Source organism: Chanos chanos, chromosome 1 (assembly GCF_902362185.1).
Source record: "Chanos chanos chromosome 1, fChaCha1.1, whole genome shotgun sequence".
Lineage (NCBI taxonomy): Eukaryota > Metazoa > Chordata > Actinopteri > Gonorynchiformes > Chanidae > Chanos > Chanos chanos.
The window spans coordinates 1,486,541-1,507,219 of record NC_044495.1 but is presented as its reverse complement, the minus strand read 5'-3'; the positions used below and the strand labels follow the sequence as shown (position 1 = coordinate 1,507,219).

At 47.1% G+C, this 20,679-nt stretch overlaps 1 protein-coding gene across 3 annotated transcripts in view; it reads right to left on the bottom strand.

The window, feature by feature from the left end:
• Positions 1-1,893: 1,893 nt before the first annotated feature.
• mapkap1 (MAPK associated protein 1) overlaps positions 1,894-20,679 on the bottom strand; it is a 34,594-nt gene continuing 15,808 nt past the window's right edge. Inside the window, exons 6-11 of one of the 3 annotated variants that reach the window (XM_030775432.1) lie at positions 17,363-17,472; positions 8,506-8,613; positions 7,849-7,989; positions 4,778-4,915; positions 2,377-2,474; positions 1,894-2,166 (exon numbers count right to left, since the gene is read on the bottom strand). In XM_030775432.1, coding sequence (XP_030631292.1) covers positions 2,044-2,166; positions 2,377-2,474; positions 4,778-4,915; positions 7,849-7,989; positions 8,506-8,613; positions 17,363-17,472 — 718 coding nt within the window. In that variant the 3' untranslated portion in view covers positions 1,894-2,043. The remainder of the gene's footprint in view (positions 2,167-2,376; positions 2,475-4,777; positions 4,916-7,848; positions 7,990-8,505; positions 8,614-17,362; positions 17,473-20,679) is intronic. The other 2 variants (XM_030775448.1, XM_030775440.1) reach the window with 2 other exon arrangements.

Here is a 20,679-nt window from a genome sequence, read left to right as displayed (position 1 = left end):
GAAAAACACCAGCGCACTAAAATGGAAGTGTCTGTCCAAACAAGAAAAAAAAGAAAAAAACCACACGCTAAACCTGGCATGGTGCATGGTGAAGTCTGTTGAAGTGTTTCTCAGAAAATACCGGCACAGATCAAAGAGAGGAGAGGAGACAAGTTGTGTGGTTCAGGCTTTAATTAGAAAATCTACTTATTTACAGTATTTACGTACTGTAGCAAATCCCCTTACAGCCTCAGGGTCACCGAAGCGTCACCCACTATAAATAAAGTTTCATTTGAAATGTCTGTACTCAGTTTTTATACCCCGATACAGGAGCAGGCTTGTCTCCATCCATCCATCCATCCATCCTGTGGCTGGAGCCCTCCTTTATTTCTCCTTCTTTCTTTATCTCTCTCTATACTCTCTCTGTTTCCACCAGACAGACAGACAGACAGACAGACAGACAGACCAAAAAAAAAGGAAAAAGAAAGAAAGGAAGAGAGGAAAGCATGAGGGATGGGTGGAGGTGAAACGGGAGTGGGAGACCTGAGTTGAAACGCAGAGTTTTGGATCTGAGAGAAACGCCCTGAAGACCGGATGGGACAGCAGCTTTAAACGGTTGGGTTAATGGTTCCAGTCCCACGCATTTGGAAAGGAAAGAAAAAAACAATAAAACACAAACAGGAGGTGAGGGCGCACAGATAATCATCTGAAATACACACATGAAAAGACCTCACATTATATTTTATATATATAGATAAAGATATATATATATATATATATACTGTTATCATTAATTTCATCAATAAAAATGCAGAACAGCTGTGATACATTCTCCAATTCCAGCCCAAAAAGGACAGAGCCAAGCGACGGTTCTGATGTTCTGTTCTGTTGGGTCTGTGTCACAGACACTGCTTGGCTGTTTATCAGACAGTTCACACAGACAGCACGCAGAGGAGCCCCCCCCCAAAAAAACAAAACAAAAAAAGCCCCCCAAACACGCACATTTGAAATGATCACAGTAAAAAGTACAGGTAACAATCTGATTTTGATTATAAAAATCCCCCCCCCCCCCGCTCCTCCAAGCCCACCTGCATGTGTCGGTAAAAAGAGTTTTCAAGTTTGAGCTTCATTTTCTCAAACCTACAGAGCAGAAAATGCCTTTGTTTTGTTTTGTTTTGTGTGGTTTTTGTTTTGTAATAATGTAATTCAGGTTTAAAAGACGAACGCCTCCACGGACCCTGTCAGGCACTCAGCAGGTGTGTCTGCTAACCCCACCCTAAAAGGGTGTGGGCTTCTCTTACTATTTACACCGTTTAAAAAAAAAGAAAAGAAAAGAAAAGAAACAAAACCAAAGGGAAAGAAAAGCAAGGCTGTTCCCTTTCAGTGAGTCAGCAGAGGAGGGTCTGATCAGGAGAAAAGCGGAAGGTAGGAAACACGGACGTGATCGGCGCGGCTTTGCTCTTCACGCCTGTGACGGGGCTCAATTCATTTCTTTTCTCACTCCGTACATTTTCATATTTACAGTCGAGTTTAGTCGGCAGTGGAAACCGTGGGAAACACTCAAGAGTCCTGACGGCCTGACTTCAGCGTCGCCACGTGGTTTCGTTTTCTCGTCCTGCGGAGAGAGCGTGCGCGAGCGCGACCCCGCTGATGCGTCGGTCTTTCCGTCGGCCGTGGGTTCGACCGTCGTGCCCGATTCCATAGAGTCAGTACATTCTTGATTGACAGCAAAGAGCATCACTGCTTTGATATGGCCCAGGACCATGGGTGCAGAGACAGACCATCAGACGCCGGTTCCTGTCTGGTAGCCCAAACTCAAACTCCCCTCTCTCTTTCTCTCTCATTCCATCATCCCCCTTTCTCCCTTACTCAACCTCTTCTTTTTCCTCTTTTCTCTCCCTCATTTTACTCCTTTATTCCTTTCTCTCTCCCTCTCTCTCTCCCTGACAAATTTCCTTTTCTTTCCTGTCTCCTCAGGTCTTGAGGCCCTTTTTCTCTTAAACCAGATTGTCTCTCTCTCTCTGTCTTTCTGGAGGAAGACCCGTGACGGGGGGCGGCTGGGTCCTACTGCCCTGACTTCTTGTCCTTCTGAAAGCTGAAGCTCGTGCGGCGGCTCAGTTTCCGCTGTTTCTGGGCGAAGTAGTCGGCACGGGAGGTGCTGGCCCGTGACTCCAGAATGTAGTTCACCTGAGAGCAGACAGGGGGCAGTGTAAGGGGGGGGGGAGAGCGAGCATGTTCACCTCTACACAGTAATAGTGCAGACAGAGCAAACACAGAGTGGAACTGGACAGAGTGACTTTTATAAAACAGCTTTACGTTTTTCGGGTCCACACATGATTAATTTAACAGGAAAAATTCAACAGTGAAAATACAGTGTGCAGCAAGAATGGCTTTTACCTTGAGCACGATTTCGTTGACTGTAGCAGCATCGCACTCAAAGTACAGAGCCTTGTAGTCATGGTTACTGAGGTACGTCAGCTTGAATATGGCATGACCTGTAAGGACAGCAAAAAGACACGAGTTACACACGAAGACAACACATGACCCGTAAGGACAGCGAAAAGACATGAGTTACACACGGAGACAACACATGACCCGTAAGGACAGCGAAAAGGCATGAGTTACACACGGAGACAACACATGACCCGTAAGGACAGCAAAAAGACACGAGTTACACACGAAGACAACACACGACCCGTAAGGACAGCGAAAAGACATGAGTTACACACGGAGACAACACACGACCCGTAAGGACAGCGAAAAGACACGAGTTACACACGAAGACAACACATGACCCGTAAGGACAGCAAAAAGACACGAGTTACACACGGAGACAACACACGACCCATAAGGACAGCAAAAAGACACGAGTTACACACGGAGACAACACACGGCCCGTAAGGACAGCGAAAAGACACGAGTTACACACGGAGACAACACACGACCCGTAAGGACAGAGAAAAGAAAATTACACGCCGAGAGAAGGAGAGAAGAAAAAAAAGCGAAATGTCCTGAGCGGGAAGGAGGGAAAGGCATAAAGGCCTAATAATCACAACAGTTTGAGTCTTTATCTAAAGTAACACACAATTATTTTGTCACTTTCTGATCACAGCTCAACAGTCTGAAGGATAAGACAGACGATAGGGAGGTTTGTTCTGGTTTCCTACAACGTTTCAGGAGACAGTTTTGTAGGGGCAGATCCACTGTTCACATATCTGCACTTTTTTATTGGCCAAATGTCATTGGTTTACACAGCTATCAAACTGATTGGTCGGTTTGGGTTAGGGTTGAGTCAATAAGTGCTCAGTGGCCGTGTCAGCAGCTGGTAAGATGTAAATCATCCTGTACATTCCATCAGGGAGAGGAGGCCGGCATATGCAAATGAAGCACCCCAGGGATTGGCCCCCACGCGCCAAAGCCAAGCCAATCGGGTAAAATCAGTTACGGGTCTCTAAAGGAAAGTTCTGAGAAATGGACAAAAGTAAAAGGCATGCTGGGTAATAAAGAGCTTTTACTAAGATTGTGTGTCGAAAGCGCAGGGGAGAATGACCGCAGGCAGGAGTGGATTCTAGACAGGAAAATTGTTTAAACAAATGTTTTATTTGAGAAGTGGGAGGGGGGAGGAAGTTGTCCTTCCAGTGTAATTGTCATCACACTGTGACCTCAAGGTCTATGCGGTCTGTGGCCTGTTGCCAAGAATATTTTGCATTTTTGTTCACAGTGCTTTAATTTCTCAAGCTGCCATCACTGATGTAAACGCTGCTTCAATGGGAACAAATTCTCTTCTTTGTCTGAGCCATTCATTCCAGGGACATACACTCCACTTTTCTCATCAGCCTGACATAAACCTCCCGTCACAGTACACAGAGTGAGGAAGAGGAGGAGACCCTGGCTGTGCTTCAGCTGAGACTGATGAACTCTGGGTATGAGGTGAGCCTCACTCAGATGAGTGCATTTGGCCTGAAAACCAGACCTACTCAGACCTGGCTAAAGAGGGTCTCTGAGGACCTGGTCTACTCAACAGGTTTGTCCTCAAGACGCTACCTGAGTCACCTGGGCTAGTGCAGCTCTCTACACATAGACACAGTAACACTCACCACACAAACACCCCTTCTTCTGTCTCACATTAAAACTTCATGGGTCTCTGTGTGTGTGTGTGTGTGTGTGTGTGTGTGTGTGTGCGGGCATGCGTCTCTGTGTGTGTGTGTGTGTGTGTGTGTGTGTGGGCATGCGTCTGTGTGTGTGTGTGTGGGCATGCGTCTGTGTGTGTGTGTGTGTGTGTGTGGGCATGCGTCTGTGTGTGTGTGTGTGTGTGTGTGTGGGCATGCGTCTGTGTGTGTGTGTGTGTGTGTGTGGGCATGCGTCTGTGTGTGTGTGTGTGTGTGTGTGTGTGGGCATGCGTCTGTGTGTGTGTGTGTGTGTGGGCATGCGTCTGTGTGTGTGTGTGTGTGTGGGCATGCGTCTGTGTGTGTGTGTGTGTGTGCGTGTGCGGGCATGCGTCTGTGTGTGTGTGTGTGTGTGTGTGTGTGTGTGTGTGTGTGTGTGTGTGTGTGTGTGTGTGTGTGTGTGTGCGGGCATGCGTCTCTGTGTGTGTGTGTGTGTGTGTGTGTGTGTGGGCATGCGTCTGTGTGTGTGTGTGTGTGTGTGCGTGTGCGGGCATGCGTCTGTGTGTGTGTGTGTGTGTGCGTGTGCGTTAGGACAGTTGCTAACAGCAGCACTGTAGCTGTGTGTCTGTGTGAGGGTGTTTGGTGTTGGTACTGTTAGTGTGTGTAGAACTGTGAGTGTGTGGTGGACTCACTTGGACTCTTCTCCTCCACCAGGTCACAGGCACACAGCAGATCTGAGTCGATGGAGATGGGCTTCTGTCGGATCCAGAACTTGGTGCTGGTCTTCTGGTTGGTGACTGGATCGATCTCCACCTTCTCACCAGAAATCCCTGAAAGAGAGACAGAGAGGGAGAGAGAGAGAAAGAGAGAGAGAGAGAGAGAGAGAGAGAGAGAGAGAAGGGGGGGGGGGGGGTGAGCATGTTTTGTTCAACAGCTCACTTGTCTGGTAGCATATAGCAGGTTCATGATAAAGTCACTCTCTAAGTAAATCCTCCACTTTCTGATCTAACCACTCAATGCCTCCCAGCTCAGAACAGCTCTTTCCCTGTCAGAGTAAACAGAATTACAAATCCGCCTGGAATCCTGGAGCTTGAAAGAGGCGACGTGTTTTCTGTGACGCTGAACACATCAGCCGCCCTGCACTGCCTCAGTCGCAAGAGCAGCAACAATCATTTAAATAAAACACAAAAATGCAAAATAAAAAAATGGCTTACTTCATTGTGAACGGCATTCCAACACTGTCATACTCACAATGTCATCAGTAACACACACACACACACACACACACACACACACGACAAAAGAGTTGGTGTCTTTTATGTGAGCACAGAGTCAGTGTTTTGAAGGGGGGGGGGGGCCTTACACCTTTGATAATGTTCTAACCCCCCTCCACCCACCCACACCCAAGCACGCCAATCCTAATGAGTGATGGATCAGACAGCTGTCAATCAATCAGAAACTCAAAGGAACAATAACATGCAAATATGAGCGCAGAGAAATCAGACAGTCAGACAAATCAGGCAGTCAGAGAAACCAGACACAATCAGAGAAATCAGGCAGACAATCAGAGAAATCAGGCAGTCAGAGAAATCAGGCAGTCAGAGAAACCAGACAGACAATCAGAGAAACCAGACAGACAATCAGAGAAATCAGGCAGTCAGAGAAATCAGGCAGACAATCAGAGAAACCAGACAGACAGTCAGAGAAATCAGACAGACAATCAGAGAAACCAGACAGACAATCAGAGAAATCAGGCAGTCAGAGAAATCAGGCAGACAATCAGAGAAACCAGACAGACAGTCAGAGAAATCAGACAGTCAGAGAAATCAGACAGTCAGAGAAATCAGACAGTCAGATGGCCTGCAGGAAACCTCACTCGTATACAAAACCAGGCCCTGTTCACATTTCTGCTTTAATGTGGCTTACTGGCCTGTTTCGCACTGGTGACCAAAAAGAACACATTATGAAAAGGTCAGACTACAGTCCTTACAAGGTCAAATATAATCTAGAGTATCAAACAGAGGCGAACGGCAGGTCCAAATTCACCTCCATTCTGCAGTCTGTTAAAGTGATGGGTACGAACTGATGAAATTTCAACTGTCAGTCCTGATGAGAATTCAGTATCTTTCTAAAAATCTTTATTAAATGAGGTGAAACCGTTTTTCTTGGTCACGCGGAATCATACTGTTGGCATAGTTTGGTGGAGCAGGAGAAAACTCATTACTCTCAGTGTAAAACACACCCTGCTGTACCAGTGTAAATAGGCACTCTAAGCAGACCTGGATCAAAACATTATTAATGTAATTGACTGGGCCGTATCCTAATCCTCTTCAGGGCTCCCTTCCCTGGTGACCTTGCGCTCTCTCTCTCTCTCTCTCTCTCTCTCTCTCTGTGTGTGTGAGAGCATTGGGACGGGGCAGAGTGATTCTCTCTCTCTCTCTGTGTGTGTGTGTGTGTGAGCATTGGGACGGGGCAGAGTGATTCTCTCTCTCTGTGTGTGTGAGAGCATTGGGACGGGGCAGAGTGATTCTCTCTCTCTGTGTGTGTGTGTGAGAGCATTGGGACGGGGCAGAGTGATTCTCTCTCTCTCTCTCTGTGTGTGTGTGTGAGCATTGGGACGGGGCAGAGTGATTCTGATGGTGAGTGGATAACAGTCTATCACAGGGAGATGGCCGCTGCAGGTTAGGAGACACTGGAGACAGCCCAAGACTCCTCTTCACCAGCACAGAGAGGAATCGCCACTCATGGCGCCATGTGCTCTAAGACTACTACACACAGAGACCTGCTATTTCAGACGTTACGGTAATGTGAATAATAACTGAGCGAAACGAGTTTGCTGACTATCTCTTTAAAATCCAGAGCAGTAAGACAGAAGAGGAGAGCTGACAGTAACCCTATGAAAACCAGTCCTAAACCCGCGCTTCGGTCTTCACAGACAAACATCTCCTCTCCGCCACAACCGCTGGCAAATGAGTTGTTCTTCACCCTTACGAGAAAAGACACATTTCCAATATTCTGGCTCCAGCAAACTCTGCTCATCCCTGTCCCCCTCGCCCGGATAACGACTTTTATTGACCTGGCCGCGTTGCCACGACACAGCTGCCATCTTTTTCCATCTGCATTCTATTAGAGCGTCTCATGCCCGCAGGACGGCCGCCAGCCCCCCCCCCGCCCGGGCTCCGCCGGCCCCGCCCCTCACACACAGACAACTAATGTGTGTCATTTGTAACCGGCCAAAAGGACGGCACGGGACCACACACTTCTCTTACTGAGAGAAAAGGTCAGGTCCTCCGGGAGTAGTTAACAGACCTGTGACAGGCGCCTCTCTCTTTACACGCTCAGTGGGAGAGGACAGAATGAGCATGACAACTACACACATCTAAAAGTAAAAACAGGCTTCAGTCAGTAAGACGTTTCCCCACACTCTGAGGTAAGAGAAAGTGTTAAGTAAGAAGAAAAACACAATGAATCCTTTACTGTACTGTTCCCATCTCTCGAACTCTTTTGGGTCTGTGTCAATCACTGATTACATTCCATCTCTCTCATATCAGGAACAGAAGACACGCTCGCTCAGGAGGTTCTCCGTAAACAGGAATGACATCAAACCTAAGATGCATGTGACCTGTCTCGGTCGTGTGTGACCTCAGGGTTTCTAAAGGCGCACAGTCTCGCGTGTGCGGCTTAATCCGTGGGCTGGAGGAGCAAACAGGGCAGGGAGTAATGGTGTGTGGGTGTGTGTGTTTGGGGGGGGGGGGAGGATTACCGAGCTGTACGTCTGTGGTGAAGCGCAGTTTGTGGATCATGCTGATCTTGAAGGATTTGTAGTGGTGACTGCTCAGCATGTCCTGAACCGTAGTGATTTCAATGGGCGGGTCTTCCTCCGAACTCTCCTCCCCCCTGGAACCTACACACGAGAGAGAGAGAGAGAGAGAGAGAGAGAGAGAGAGAGAGAAAGGGGGAGAGAGAGAGAGAGAGAGAGAGACAGAGGGAGAGAGTGAGTGAGGGAGAGAGAGAGAGAGAGAGAGAGAGAGAGAGAGAGGGAGAGAGAAAGAGAGAGAGAGAGAGGGGGGGGAGAGAGAGAGAGAGAGAGAGAGAGAGAGGGAGAGAGAGGGAGAGAGAGAGAGAGAGAGAGAGAGGGAGAGAGAGGGAGAGAGAGAGAGAGAGAGAGAGAGACAGAGAGAGAGGGAGAGAGAGAGAGAGAGAGAGACAGAGAGAGAGGGAGAGAGAGAGAGGGAGAGAGAGAGAGAGAGAGAGAGAGAGAGAGAGAGAGAGAGAGAGAGAGAGAGAGAGTTACCGGCTATATCAGATGAACTATCCCAAAACCGGATTAGCGTTTCATCTGATTGGACTTGACAAATGCAGAATACATTTAGTCCCAAACATCATTCATAATTCTCTCAACCACGTGGTCGTACTCAACTGTTTTCTCGGACAAGGCAGAATTCCAGCGTGCTTTGGCTTTCCAGGGTGCTCTCCAGGTCCACGGCCACGTTTGGCTCCGTCTGTTTCTCCAGACGATACATGGGGCCTACGGCGAGACAGAGAAAGTCAGACGGATTAAAATCTCGGGTTTCTTTAACTGCGGGTTTCTTTAACTGCGTGTTTCTTTAACTGCGGGTACCACGGTGACCTGTAAAAAGGATAGCGGCACTGACAGTCTGAGCTGACAGTGCACTGAGACTAGAGAGAAACAGTGAGTCTGCTGTGTGCTCTCTCTGTAAGGCTATCCTCTTCACTCTGAGACTTTATAATGCTTAGGATAAGTAGGAATTTGGAAGAGAGAGAGAGAGCGGTCAAGCTAAATATCTCTCTGCACTGCGCACTGAGCAAATACAATATGCCTGTGTGCAGAACTACGCTCTTACAGACACACACACACACACACACACACACACACACACACACACACACACACACACCAAGGGCACAGGAGTCACTGCCATTCTTCAGGCTGGTTCTTTAGGGCTGGGGCTGAACAATAGGGAGTATTCAGTCTCTGTACACACTTTGTATTAATCTCCTGCTCCCAGCAAGCCAAGGTCACTGCACACCACTCAGAGCACCTTTACACTGGGTCCAGTTAGATGCCCCCCCCCCAAACCGTCTCCCACCCGCCATGACTCAACCCCCCCCTACACACACACACCGTTTCCAAGCCCCCTGATTCTACCCCCCCCCCCCCACACACACACACATACGCCGTTTCCCACCCCCCTGATTCAGAGCTGCACTCATGTGCACTCGTTTGTCGGTGACCTCTCTGGTGACTGGGGTCGTCTGATGTAATTATGCTCCTGCTCTGAACAGACAGGCCGGAACATCAGGAACATGGGAGTGGGGTCCACCAAAAAAAAAAAAAAAAAAACAGAAAAGAGAAAAGAATTAAAAAGCAGAGAGTGATCTTCTGGTTTATCTTTCTCTGACTGCACTATAGACTCGCTCTTTTCAGAGAACATCACGCAGGGGCATGACAAAAAACAACAACAACAACAAAAAAAACAAAAAACAAAATTAAATCAGAACCAGCAAAAAGAAATATAGAAGGAATGACCACATCAGTATCAATGTAAACCTTGGAGGAAAAAAATGAAATACTTTAAAAATAAATCAATAAAAGAAAATAAAGAGACAGATGCTAAAGAATCAGTTACAGATGCTTTCTGTAAAGCGTTGTATTTCTGTAAAGCGTTGTATTTTTGTAAAGCGTTGTATTTCTGTAAAGCGTCATATTTCTGTAAAGCGTCGCATTTCTGTAAAGCGTCATATTTCTGTAAAGCGTCATATTTCTGTAAAGCGTCATATTTCTGTAAAGCGTCGTATTTCTGTAAAGCGTTGTATTTCTGTAAAGCGTTGTATTTCTATAAAGCGTTGTATTTCTGTAAAGCGTTGTATTTCTGTAAAGCGTTGTATTTCTGTAAAGCGTAGTATTTCTGTAAAGCGTCGTATTTCTGTAAAGCGTCGTATTTCTATAAAGCGTCGTATTTCTGTAAAGCGTTGTATTTCTGTAAAGCGTTGTATTTCTGTAAAGCGTCATATTTCTGTAAAGCGTCGCATTTCTGTAAAGCGTCATATTTCTGTAAAGCGTCGTATTTCTGTAAAGCGTTGTATTTCTGTAAAGCGTTGTATTTCTGTAAAGCGTTGTATTTCTGTAAAGCGTTGTATTTCTATAAAGCGTCATATTTCTGTAAAGCGTTGTATTTCTGTAAAGCGTTGTATTTCTATAAAGCGTCGTATTTCTATAAAGCGTCATATTTCTGTAAAGCGTTGTATTTCTGTAAAGCGTTGTATTTCTGTAAAGCGTTGTATTTCTGTAAAGCGTAGTATTTCTGTAAAGCGTTGTATTTCTGTAAAGCGTCATATTTCTGTAAAGCGTCGCATTTCTGTAAAGCGTCATATTTCTGTAAAGCGTCGTATTTCTGTAAAGCGTCGTATTTCTGTAAAGCGTTGTATTTCTATAAAGCGTCATATTTCTGTAAAGCGTCGTATTTCTATAAAGCGTCATATTTCTGTAAAGCGTTGTATTTCTGTAAAGCGTTGTATTTCTGTAAAGCGTTGTATTTCTGTAAAGCGTCGTATTTCTATAAAGCGTCATATTTCTGTAAAGCGTTGTATTTCTGTAAAGCGTTGTATTTCTGTAAAGCGTTGTATTTCTGTAAAGCGTCGTATTTCTATAAAGCGTCATATTTCTGTAAAGCGTTGTATTTCTGTAAAGCGTTGTATTTCTGTAAAGCGTTGTATTTCTGTAAAGCGTAGTATTTCTGTAAAGTGTCGCATTTCTGTAAAGTGTCGCATTTCTGTAAAGCGTCGTATTTCTATAAAGCGTCATATTTCTGTAAAGCGTTGTATTTCTGTAAAGCGTTGTATTTTTGGAAAGCGTTGTATTTTTGGAAAGCGTTGTATTGTGCGGTGCGAGTGGAAGCGTTTGTGAGATGCGATTACACGGCAGGGACATCGGTACGGGCAGCGCTGGCAGATTGGATTACAACACTGGTGACACAGTGCAGACTGTCGACAGGGCATCCACCAGTCTAATCTGGTTTCTCCCCACTCTCTCAATCAATACCCACACAGCCTGGATCACCACACACCCCCCAGTCTGTCCCAAACATCCTGCCCAAAACCAGGGTCTCACTGGGGTCAGCGCTACATTACACAGAGACATAAAACACAAATCAGAACCGTACAATCTCACTGGTATTAAACAGCAAGACACCATATACTCATGAACTGGACATTATTAACCTGTATTTGGGGCAATGGTTTTAAAATGAAAGAGTTGATAACTGACCAATCCCTGCACGTGAATGCAATGGAGATTTGTTGTGACCAGAGCTGGTCTGAGCGCTGACACCGAGAGGCAGAGAACTACACCTGTCACACAACTATATTCTCTTCATGTCCATTCTGTCTCCATCGTATAAACATCCTCTTTCTTTACAGAAGTGTGAAGCACAGTGAGATGAGGGAAATGACCAGTATCACTATGCTGTGAAAGTGTGATGTCCCCACGAAACAGACCAGTGAGAACCACTTCAGGGATGTAAGGTGTTTACAAACAAACAGACTGAGCAGCACTGAGGAGAAACAGGGTCTGAACGGGTGAGCACACGTCCACACTCCTCTCTGGCTTTTTCTCAGAGAAGCCACTGCAGGAGAGGAAAAAACATAAGAGGAGAATCGTGCCAGTCTAAATAGGGCAAAGACTCTGGGCGATATTTACCCTTTTCCAAACACTGTGGTTTCCCAAATGTCAGCACAAGATCAGCAGGCTTCCCACCATCTCCACTGAGAGAGAGAGAAATACACCCTCCACACCCTGCAGGGCCTCACCACTCTTACACACGCACACACACACACACGCACACACACACACGCACACACAGACACAGACACAAACATGCACACAGACACACACACAGAGACACACACACACACACACAGAGACACACACACACACACACACACACACAAACATGCACACAGACACAAACATACACACACAGAGACACAGACACACACACAGACACAAACATACACACAGACACAAACACACACACAGACAGACACAGACACAAACACAAACACACTGACACACACACACAGACACACAAACACACACCCATACACATTGTTTACTTGTTTAGTCATATATATATATGTGTGTGTGTGTGTGTGTGTGTGTTTATGTCTGTGTGTGTCTGTGTGCATGTCTGTGTCTGTGTATGCGTGTGTGTGTGTGTGTGTGTGTGTGCACATACAAACAGTACGGTGTGCAGAGTGAGGGTAGAAGTTTCTGCGTACGTCCCTACTGAAGCATTAACACAGCTGTGAGTCGGTGCCTGAGCTCGGCGTGAGCAGAGGTATGAGGGAGGCGAATACGGGAGCAGGGCTCGGGAAGTGGCGGAGGAAGACTCTTCCCTGTAGCCGTGACGTGATCCTGCGGATCAAAAGAGCGTGACTAATTCACAAACGCAGGACACAACCTTTTCTGTTTCTGCCAAGCTCTGCGCTGACCAGAGAAAACAGCCAGATCAAACAAACACTTTTTTCCCTGCAGATTTCACTGGTTCACATTATGACGTGGGAACGATAACAGCCTAAAAGCCTCTGTATAAACATACTCCTCTATACCCGTCAGAGTATACACATCTGTATAAACATCCTCCTCTATACCCGTCAGAGTATACACATCTGTATAAACATCCTCCTCTATACCCGTCAGAGTATACACATCTGTATAAACATCCTCCTCTATACCCGTCAGAGTATACACATCTGTATAAACATCCTCCTCTATACCCGTCAGAGTATCCACATCTGTATAAACATCCTCCTCTATACCCGTCAGAGTATCCACATCTGTATAAACATCCTCCTCTATACCCGTCAGAGTATACACATCTGTATAAAATCCTCCTCTATACCCGTCAGAGTATACACATCTGTATAAACATCCTCCTCTATACCCGTCAGAGTATACACATCTGTATAAACATCCTCCTCTATACCTGTCAGAGTATACACATCTGTATAAACATCCTCCTCTATACCCGTCAGAGTATACACATCTGCATAAACATCCTCCTCTATACCCGTCAGAGTATACACATCTGTATAAACATCCTCCTCTATACCCGTCAGAGTATACACATCTGCATACATATGCATCGCCCCAAACACACCGAGATACACACAAACACAAAACACACCACAAACAATATACACCACAAACAATATACACCACTATATACATCAACCCAAACACACCGAGATACACAAACACCACAAACACACTGAGATACACACAAACACCACAAACACAAAACACACCACAAATAATATACACCACCCCAAACACACCGAGATACACACAAACACAAAACACACCGCAAACAATATACACCACAAATAATATACACCAACCCAAACACACCGAGATACACAAACACCACAAACACACTGAGATACACACAAACACTACGAACACAAAACACACCACAAATAATATACATCAACCCAAACATACTGAGATACACACAAACACAACACACACCACAAACAATATACACCACAAATATACACCACAAATATACACCACAAATAATATACACCACTATATACATCAAACCAAACACACCGAGATACACACAAACACAAAACACACCATAAATAATATACACCACAATATGCACCAACCTAAACACACTGAGATACACACAAAACACAATCAGAAAGGTGATATTCTCACGGCTTATTTGCAGCTCTCTGTCTCTCACACACACACACACACACACACACACACACACACACTCACACACACACGCACGCGCGCGCGCGCCTGCTTTCAAAAGCAAAGCCATCACCTCTTTCCAAATGTCAGTGGTGCTTTCCCTGATAACACACACACGACTCAATTCCCGCTTATCTCTCCCTCTACAGCTCCTCAATGCTTTATACACCCCCAGACGCTCCAGCCACACGTCAGAATTCACAATACACACTGCTCCAGCGGCCCGGGCTCTGCTCTCAGCCTTTCAAAACCCTCAAATACACCAACACAAGCCCTAAAGAAGCCTCTGATCAGGGGACGGTTTAGACGAAACCTTCAGCGAACCTCAGCGTGTCACATACTCGAGGTTTCCCGTTTTCCCCGTGGCTCAAACTGAGAACCAGCATCAGTTCTAACACAGGTTTAATAGAGACGGGGTTCTATCACACTCTGGATAAAATAACCCAAAGGAACATTCATTTTCACCACAAACATGGACACGTCCTTCTGTAGTTTCCAGGACTGGTTCAAACGTCGAGTGGTTGTCTGCTCAGACAAACAGTCATGTGATTTCTCCATGGATAGAAGACAAAGAAAAACGTCCCAGAAGATGACAGACAGAGATGTTTTCCCTAGGGTGGCCACATCAGCTAGGACTTTGATAGCTGAACAAAAAAAGAAAAAGTATGTGGAGAAAAAGTCTCCCTTTCTGTCTTCCTCTCAGTCACTCTCTCTACTGAGTAAATAAACAATCAAAACACTGGCCCACAACCTTATCACATCTCACTCATTCTCTATTACTGTTTTAAAAGGCCTGCATGTGATCTTACTGTTTTAAAAGGCGGATATCGGGTATAGAGGGTGTGTAACTGGTCAGGGCAGGATTTCAGGGCCTTCTCTTCACTCTGGCTTTGGCACTGCGTGTGGCCTGCCACAATCAACCACCATTTCAGGGAACAGGTCTTTGTTTAATGACTAAACATTCAATGACAAATTCTTACTTTCAGAAACCACGGGCTTCTGAAAAAGCAAAACTACGTCTCATCCACAACTCTGGCATCAGTTTATCAGCCTCTATCAGACCTCACCGCTGACACAAACCATTGGAGCAGTGTGTTTTCCAAACACGAGCGTAATTTTCCATTCTGGCATGTGAAAGTGTATGGATGTGACTCATTCAGGGCCACTGAGTGTGTGCAGTACAGATCTTAACCAGTGTGCTGTGGCATGGAGGAGACTGAGACTGCCGTCCTAAACACAAACAGATGAACTGAAACCGTCCCTGTACACATCTCTTTTGGATGCCGCCCCCCCCCAATCACCAAAAAATGCCACTGTTGTCTTTTAACTTCACAATTCCCTCATTATCTCGGGTTTGGTATTGACCGATGTGCCTCTTTTGTGAGTAGCGTGAATCAGAAACTGGCGGCGGAGTTGCTGGCATTGCACTGTGAGTCGCCCTCTCCCAATAGCACCTACCGGGACCTCACGGTGCTCTGCAGTGTCTAGTGTGTGAAAACACGCAGCGTGAACGTGCAAGCGGGGGGGGGGGGGGGGGGGGGGGGGGGGGGATGTGTGCCAGTCTCTCTCAGCTGCGGCCAGAAGACAGCGCCTTTAAGAGATCACAGATATTCATACATTTCTCATTAAGAGAAACGGAGACAAAAATGTCCATGAACTTTGTATGCCAGGAGGGTGAGACGTGGAGAGTGTCAGACTGGGCCAGTAAATGGGCGCGGTATGTTCTACACGGACTGGGAGAGCTGGGAGCGGACCCGTGATCCGTCCGGAGACCCAGCTGGCTGCACGACTTACGGGTAGAGAGGAGACAGAGAGGAGACTGCACAAGGGAAAACACACACACACACTACACACACACACACACACACACACACACACACACACACACACTCACACACACTCACACACACTCACACACACACACACACACACACACACACACACACACAGGCAGTCACACACATACACACACACAGACACACACACACACACACACACACACACACACGCAGGCAGTCACACACATACACACACACAGACACACACACACACACACACACACACACACACACACGCAGGCAGTCACACACATACACACACACAGACACACAGACACACACACACACACGCAGGCAGTCACACACACACACACACACACACACACACACACACACACACAGACACACACAGACACATGCATACGCACGCGCACACACACACACACACACACACACACAGGTTCCTCCTCTTCTCTCTGCACGGCCCATCTTAATCATCTCCAGACCCATCCATTACGTTTCCTCCATTTTATTTCCATTATGTTTTCTGCGCCTCATTGGTTTCCTTTATTATGTCGTGTGTATGGTTTTTCTCATCTCCCTTCCCCCCTGGTCTCCTCTCTCCTCTTATCTACGGCCGCTCCTCCACTTCAGAAGCGTCCACCGCGGGGACTATCCGTTACCTACCACTTTTTTGTATTAAAACCTGCGCCTTTATCAGATCCTGGGCGATCCAGCCGTGACGAATGCGGACGAGCCGTGGCAGGGCTATCAGAGATGAGCGCAGACGGCTCCTTTCGCGCCCTCTGACAGAGAGAGAGAGAGACCGCCCTCCGCACACGCCACCTAATCAATTCTACAGTCTGAATACGTGCTTCTCTTTGTGAACTGGAGCGGCTTCACATCCGGTTTACATTTAATTCGAATTTAAAACATGATCGCAGATGCTTCTTCTGTTTTTTTTCTATTACAGTGGAGAGTTGTTTCATCCTGGGTCACACTTTAAGAGGTTTTTTTTTTAGCTGTTTTGTTGTGGAACGCAGCTGACAGTGGGAAGGTATCGTTTGACTGATAGTGTAAATGTATAGACTGTCATCCTGTACCTTAAAGGAAGGAAAACAGCTTTGTGTAAAATTTTCCTCTGCCCTCTCCATGACACTGACATGCTTTTTCACACCTGATAATCATACTAATGTCACCATAAAGTGACTCCTCTAGAAAAGCCCCACTTAAAAAAAAAAAGCAACCACGTCTAAGCAAAAACTGGCCTCTGTAAAAGTGACTCCCTAGATTTGTACGACATCTGTGTGTAACGGCATACACCCCTTCTGCTGTGTAAATCTGAACACACAGATGCAGTCACAGTACACGTGTGACACACGCTGGCATGCATGTGTTAAACTGTAAGTGACTCAATCTGGTGCGTAAAATTGCACGGATGTGACTCAATCTGGTGTGTCAATGTCAAACTTGTATGGATGTGACTCATTCTGACATGTAAACTTGTATGGATGTGACTCATTCTGACATGTAAACTTGTATGGATGTGACTCATTCTGGCATGTACGTGTAAAACTGTAATGACATGACTCATCCTGACAAGTAAAACTGCATGGATGTCACTCACATGCCTTACATGGATGGCATGGACATTTAAAACTGGGACATGGATGTGACTCATTCTGGCGTGTGCTTGTAAAACGTCTTACCGGAGCCTTTCTGAGATCCCTTCCTCTTCTTCAGAGCTTTCTGAAGGATCTCCTTCATGGTGACCTTCAGGTTGTCCACAGGGATCAGTGAAAACCCATGAGCGGCGTTTCTGTACAGACAACAGGAGCAAGAGGAAGACAGAAAAAGACACTCATTACCGTCTGGGCCCCTTTCATAAAAGTGCACACAGGGAAGCTTGGGCGGCAGCGTGTGTTCAGTCTAACCAATGGAGATCAGGGAAGCTTGGGCGGCAGCGTGTGTTCAGTCTAACCAATGGAGATCAAGGAAGCTTGGGCGGCAGCGTGTGTTCAGTCTAACCAATGGAGATCAGGGAACCTGGGGTGGCAGCGTGTGTTCAGTCTAACTAATGGAGATCAGGGAAGCTTGGGCGGCAGCGTGTGTTCAGTCTAACCAATGGAGATCAGGGAACCTTGGGCGGCAGCGTGTGTTCAGTCTAACTAATGGAGATCAGGGAAGCTTGGGCGGCAGCGTGTGTTCAGTCTAACCAATGGAGATCAGGGAAGCTTGGGCGGCAGCGTGTGTTCAGTCTAACCAATGGAGATCAGGGAAGCTTGGGCGGCAGCGTGTGTTCAGTCTAACCAATGGAGATCAGGGGACCTTGGGCGGCAGCGTGTGTTCAGTCTAACCAATGGAGATCAGGGAACCTTGGGCAGCAGCGTGTGTTCAGTCTAACCAATGGAGATCAGGGAACCTTGGGCGGCAGCGTGTGTTCAGTCTAACCAATGGAGATCAGGGAACCTTGGGCGGCAGCGTGTGTTCAGTCTAACCAATGGAGATCAGGGAACCTTGGGCGGCAGCGTGTGTTCAGTCTAACCAATGGAGATCAGGGAAGCTTGGGCGGCAGCGTGTGTTCAGTCTAACCAATGGAGATCAGGGAAGCTTGGGCGGCAGCGTGTGTTCAGTCTAACCAATGGAGATCAGGGAACCTGGGGTGGCAGCGTGTGTTCAGTCTAACTAATGGAGATCAAGGAAGCTTGGGCGGCGGCGTGTGTTCAGTCTAACCAATGGAGATCAGGGAACCTGGGGTGGCAGCGTGTGTTCAGTCTAACTAATGGAGATCAGGGAAGCTTGGGCGGCAGCGTGTGTTCAGTCTAACCAATGGAGATCAGGGAAGCTTGGGCGGCAGCGTGTGTTCAGTCTAACCAATGGAGATCAGGGAACCTTGGGCGGCAGCGTGTGTTCAGTCTAACCAATGGAGATCAGGGGACCTTGGGCGGCAGCGTGTGTTCAGTCTAACTAATGGAGATCAGGGAAGCTTGGGCGGCAGCGTGTGTTCAGTCTAACCAATGGAGATCAGGGAAGCTTGGGCGGCAGCGTGTGTTCAGTCTAACCAATGGAGATCAGGGAACCTTGGGCGGCAGCGTGTGTTCAGTCTAACCAATGGAGATCAGGGGACCTTGGGCGGCAGCGTGTGTTCAGTCTAACCAATGGAGATCAGGGAACCTTGGGCGGCAGCGTGTGTTCAGTCTAACCAATGGAGATCAGGGAACCTTGGGCAGCAGCGTGTGTTCAGTCTAACCAATGGAGATCAGGGAACCTTGGGCGGCAGCGTGTGTTCAGTCTAACCAATGGAGATCAGGGAACCTTGGGCGGCAGCGTGTGTTCAGTCTAACCAATGGAGATCAGGGAAGCTTGGGCGGCAGCGTGTGTTCAGTCTAACCAATGGAGATCAGGGAAGCTTGGGCGGCAGCGTGTGTTCAGTCTAACCAATGGAGATCAAGGAACCTTGGGCGGCAGCGTGTGTTCAGTCTAACCAATGGAGATCAGGGGACCTTGGGCGGCAGCGTGTGTTCAGTCTAACCAATGGAGATCAGGGAAGCTTGGGCGGCAGCGTGTGTTCAGTCTAACCAATGGAGATCGGGGAAGCTTGGGCGGCAGCGTGTGTTCAGTCTAACCAATGGAGATCAGGGAAGCTTGGGCGGCAGCGTGTGTTCAGTCTAACCAATGGAGATCAGGGAAGCTTGGGCGGCAGCGTGTGTTCAGTCTAACCAATGGAGATCAGGGAAGCTTGGCAGCTCGTTAGGGTGAAAGCAGGACCAAAGCAGGATTACTCTTTCTAGGCTCTCGGCTGCTGGCAATCACCCGACGGTCAGGACGTCTTGCCCCACAAAGTGCCAACCTTGGCCTGACAAACTCCGAACACTTCACATTAGATATCACGCCGCTATCTTAAGGAACGCATTCCACCATGTAGCCAAGCAAAGAATACAAAAACAAAGCACGAAAGTTTATCTGCATGTCACTCACGCACACTCCAGCTCCTAAACACAATAAACAACTCAAAGCCAGGGGCTAAAAATAAAATCCCAAACAAACAAACAACAACAAAAACCCAAAAACATCGCCCCAACCCACGTCTCACGTGTCCATTTCCATTTTGTGTTTCCTGACCATAACACCCCCCCCACGGCATCAGAACAGCATCAGCATCTGTCCACTCCGCCTGTCCGTCAGGCAAGAGAGGCCAACGCCTGCACAGCCCCGTGATACAGCCTGGCAAAGACTTCCTGCCCCCAAGCCTGGCACTGCCATGTCAGAGCTGGCCTGAGCAGGCGGGGGGGGGCAGACAGGCAGCTGAGTTGACCCAGGGATGCTGGATAAGAGCCCAGAGCAGGAGGGGGGGGGGGTGAGTAGAAATTTTACATAGACCAACAGAGATGTAAAGAGACTGGAAACAGCTGGGACTCACTGTGCAATAGAGCACAGAATGCCATCAACCACCACAGAGTAATGAGAACCACATAATCCACGGCTAATCTCCCACTCTCCTGCATCCATCAGCATAAAACAAATTATTAACCAATCCTTTCAAATCGTAATAAGAACAATCATTGCATCTGCCACAATCCCTTTATTAACAGAATTTATGTGCATAAGATGTTACTCATGACTAACACCTGATCACGCGTTCAAAAGCAAACAAGTCAAAAGGTCTTGAGTCATCGGATTCACACGGTTAAACCGTGGTTAAAAAGGGCTTGGCAAAGCAAGACTACCAGGCACCGTGCATCTGACATACAGCTGAGGCATAAATACTGTGACCTGCTCAGGTATGAACACTGACAGTAATCTTACCTTCACTCCACAGTCTTATAAGGTGGAAATTCTCTTTGAAACCAATTAAAAAATGTGTTCATCTGGCGTCATCTCAGGGGATAAGGTAAATTCTGTTAACCCCAACCCTAAAGCAGCTTTCAAACACACACACCCGCCACGTCACCAGGCAAGAACTCACTGGCGTGCAGCCTCCGCAAATCCAATTAGCCAACTCAAATTAATTGGACTGTCTTAATGG